The sequence below is a fragment of the Rhea americana genome, unplaced genomic scaffold, assembly GCF_003343005.1.
Source record: "Rhea americana isolate MKP2758 unplaced genomic scaffold, rheAme1 scaffold_609, whole genome shotgun sequence".
In the NCBI taxonomy this organism is placed as follows: Eukaryota; Metazoa; Chordata; class Aves; order Rheiformes; family Rheidae; genus Rhea; species Rhea americana.
Window position 1 is genome coordinate 6,915 of NW_028186767.1, and position 1,497 is coordinate 8,411.

The 1,497-nt window shown below is 59.6% G+C and overlaps 1 protein-coding gene across 1 annotated transcript; it reads right to left on the minus strand.

Moving 5' to 3' along the window:
• Positions 1 to 62: 62 nt before the first annotated feature.
• UBA52 (ubiquitin A-52 residue ribosomal protein fusion product 1) lies at positions 63 to 1,463 on the minus strand. Its single transcript, XM_085319999.1, has 4 exons — positions 1,316 to 1,463; positions 1,048 to 1,134; positions 775 to 877; positions 63 to 253 (listed from the first exon to the last, which is right to left on the minus strand). The coding sequence occupies exons 1-4, from the start codon at positions 1,416 to 1,418 to the stop codon at positions 160 to 162; spliced, it is 387 nt and encodes a 128-aa protein (XP_085176125.1). The 5' UTR covers positions 1,419 to 1,463; the 3' UTR covers positions 63 to 159.
• Positions 1,464 to 1,497: the final 34 nt, after the last annotated feature.

Here is a 1,497-nt window from a genome sequence, read left to right on the forward strand (position 1 = left end):
CGCCACCCGGCCCGGTGCGGGCTCCCCCCAGGCGCCCGCACACACCACGCCGCACACCAACGCCGGACGCACACAGCAAGGCTTTATTGAGACCCCTCCCCGCGGGGGCGAGGTGACGGCGGGCCGCCCGCGGGGGCGGCACAGAGAGGGCCGGCGCCTCTACTTGACCTTCTTCTTGGGGCGCAGGTTGTTGGTGTGGCCGCACTTCTTCTTGCGGCAGTTAACGGCGCGAGGATGGAGACGGGCGTAGCACCTGCGAGAGCAACCAGAGAGCGCGTCAAGGGCTGCGCCCCGCAGGCRGCGGGGACGAGGCCTGGGGGAGCACTGAAACGTCCTTTAGAGCAAGGCGGATAAATCCGGGCACGGATGATTACAGCACACAGTAGGAGCTTATAAACACCCGTGTTCCCTACTGAACTGGCAGCAGTCACCAGTCCACAACGGAGCTCTGTGGCCCAGAAGCAGGGCTGGTAACATGACTCACTATGGGCACATTCAAAAATCAAGAATGYGAAGCTACCCACAGGGCTCTGTGTGGACAGAGAGTTACATGGAAAAAGAGGGCACAAAGACAAGGAAACTCGTGGAGAAAGAGGGCACTAAGACACAGAAATTTGCTGAAGCTCCAGGAGCTGTTCCAGTTCCTTCCGCAGGTGAGACAAAACAGTGTTTCACCAAGGAACTATGTTTTGAGCACACAACCCCCCCCACCACAGAAGTGGGGTAAGAACAGGGGTAAGGAAGCTGCCCACAGCTCCGGAGGCCGGGACGTACTTGCGGCAGATCATTTTGTCACAGTTGTACTTCTGAGCAAGCTGGCGAAGGGAAGGCTCGATGATGCCTCCACGCAGACGCAGCACCAAGTGCAGGGTGGACTCTGAAACAAAGACAGACGCCACTGCATGAGCCTCACCGCAGGAACTGGGCATTGCAGGGCAGTGCCCAGCGCACCGTCCGCAAAGCTGCCACATGTCACAGTGTGTTAGGAAGCCTGAATGCRGCCTGAACTTCTTTTGTACTAGAAAATATGAAAATTGTGTAAGATACCTTTCTGGATGTTGTAGTCTGAGAGAGTGCGCCCATCTTCCAGCTGCTTGCCTGCAAAGATCAGCCGCTGCTGGTCAGGAGGGATACCTGGGAGAAACAGAGGCGTCAGTCTGGGACACTGTTTGGGCTTAGTCACAGCATCAGGATTGAGGAGCAAACAGGGGAGGGCGACAGCGCCACGGAAGCAGATGCAGGACAGCAGACGAGGGCACCTCGACTGCCCGCGAGGGCGGCAGAGCCGCGACGCGGAGCGGCGGGTCACCCGTACCTTCCTTGTCCTGGATCTTGGCCTTCACGTTCTCGATGGTGTCGCTGGGCTCCACCTCGAGGGTGATGGTTTTGCCCGTCAGGGTCTTCACAAAGATCTGCATCCTGGCACCGTTTGTCCTGGGGGAGAGCAGCGGCCGGTACCCCGTGAGCGGGGCCTATGGGGGGGGGGGCCCCACGGCC

Bases quoted from the DNA above. Each gene is read 5' to 3' on its own strand.
- UBA52 (XM_085319999.1), bottom strand. From the start codon at position 1,418: ATGCAGATCTTTGTGAAGACCCTGACGGGCAAAACCATCACCCTCGAG. The intron at 1,135-1,315 runs GTACGGGTGACC...TGTTTCTCCCAG, and splicing joins CAAGATCCAGGACAAGGAAG to GTATCCCTCCTGACCAGCAG. The intron at 254-774 runs GTACGTCCCGGC...TTGCTCTCGCAG, and splicing joins GACAAAATGATCTGCCGCAA to GTGCTACGCCCGTCTCCATC.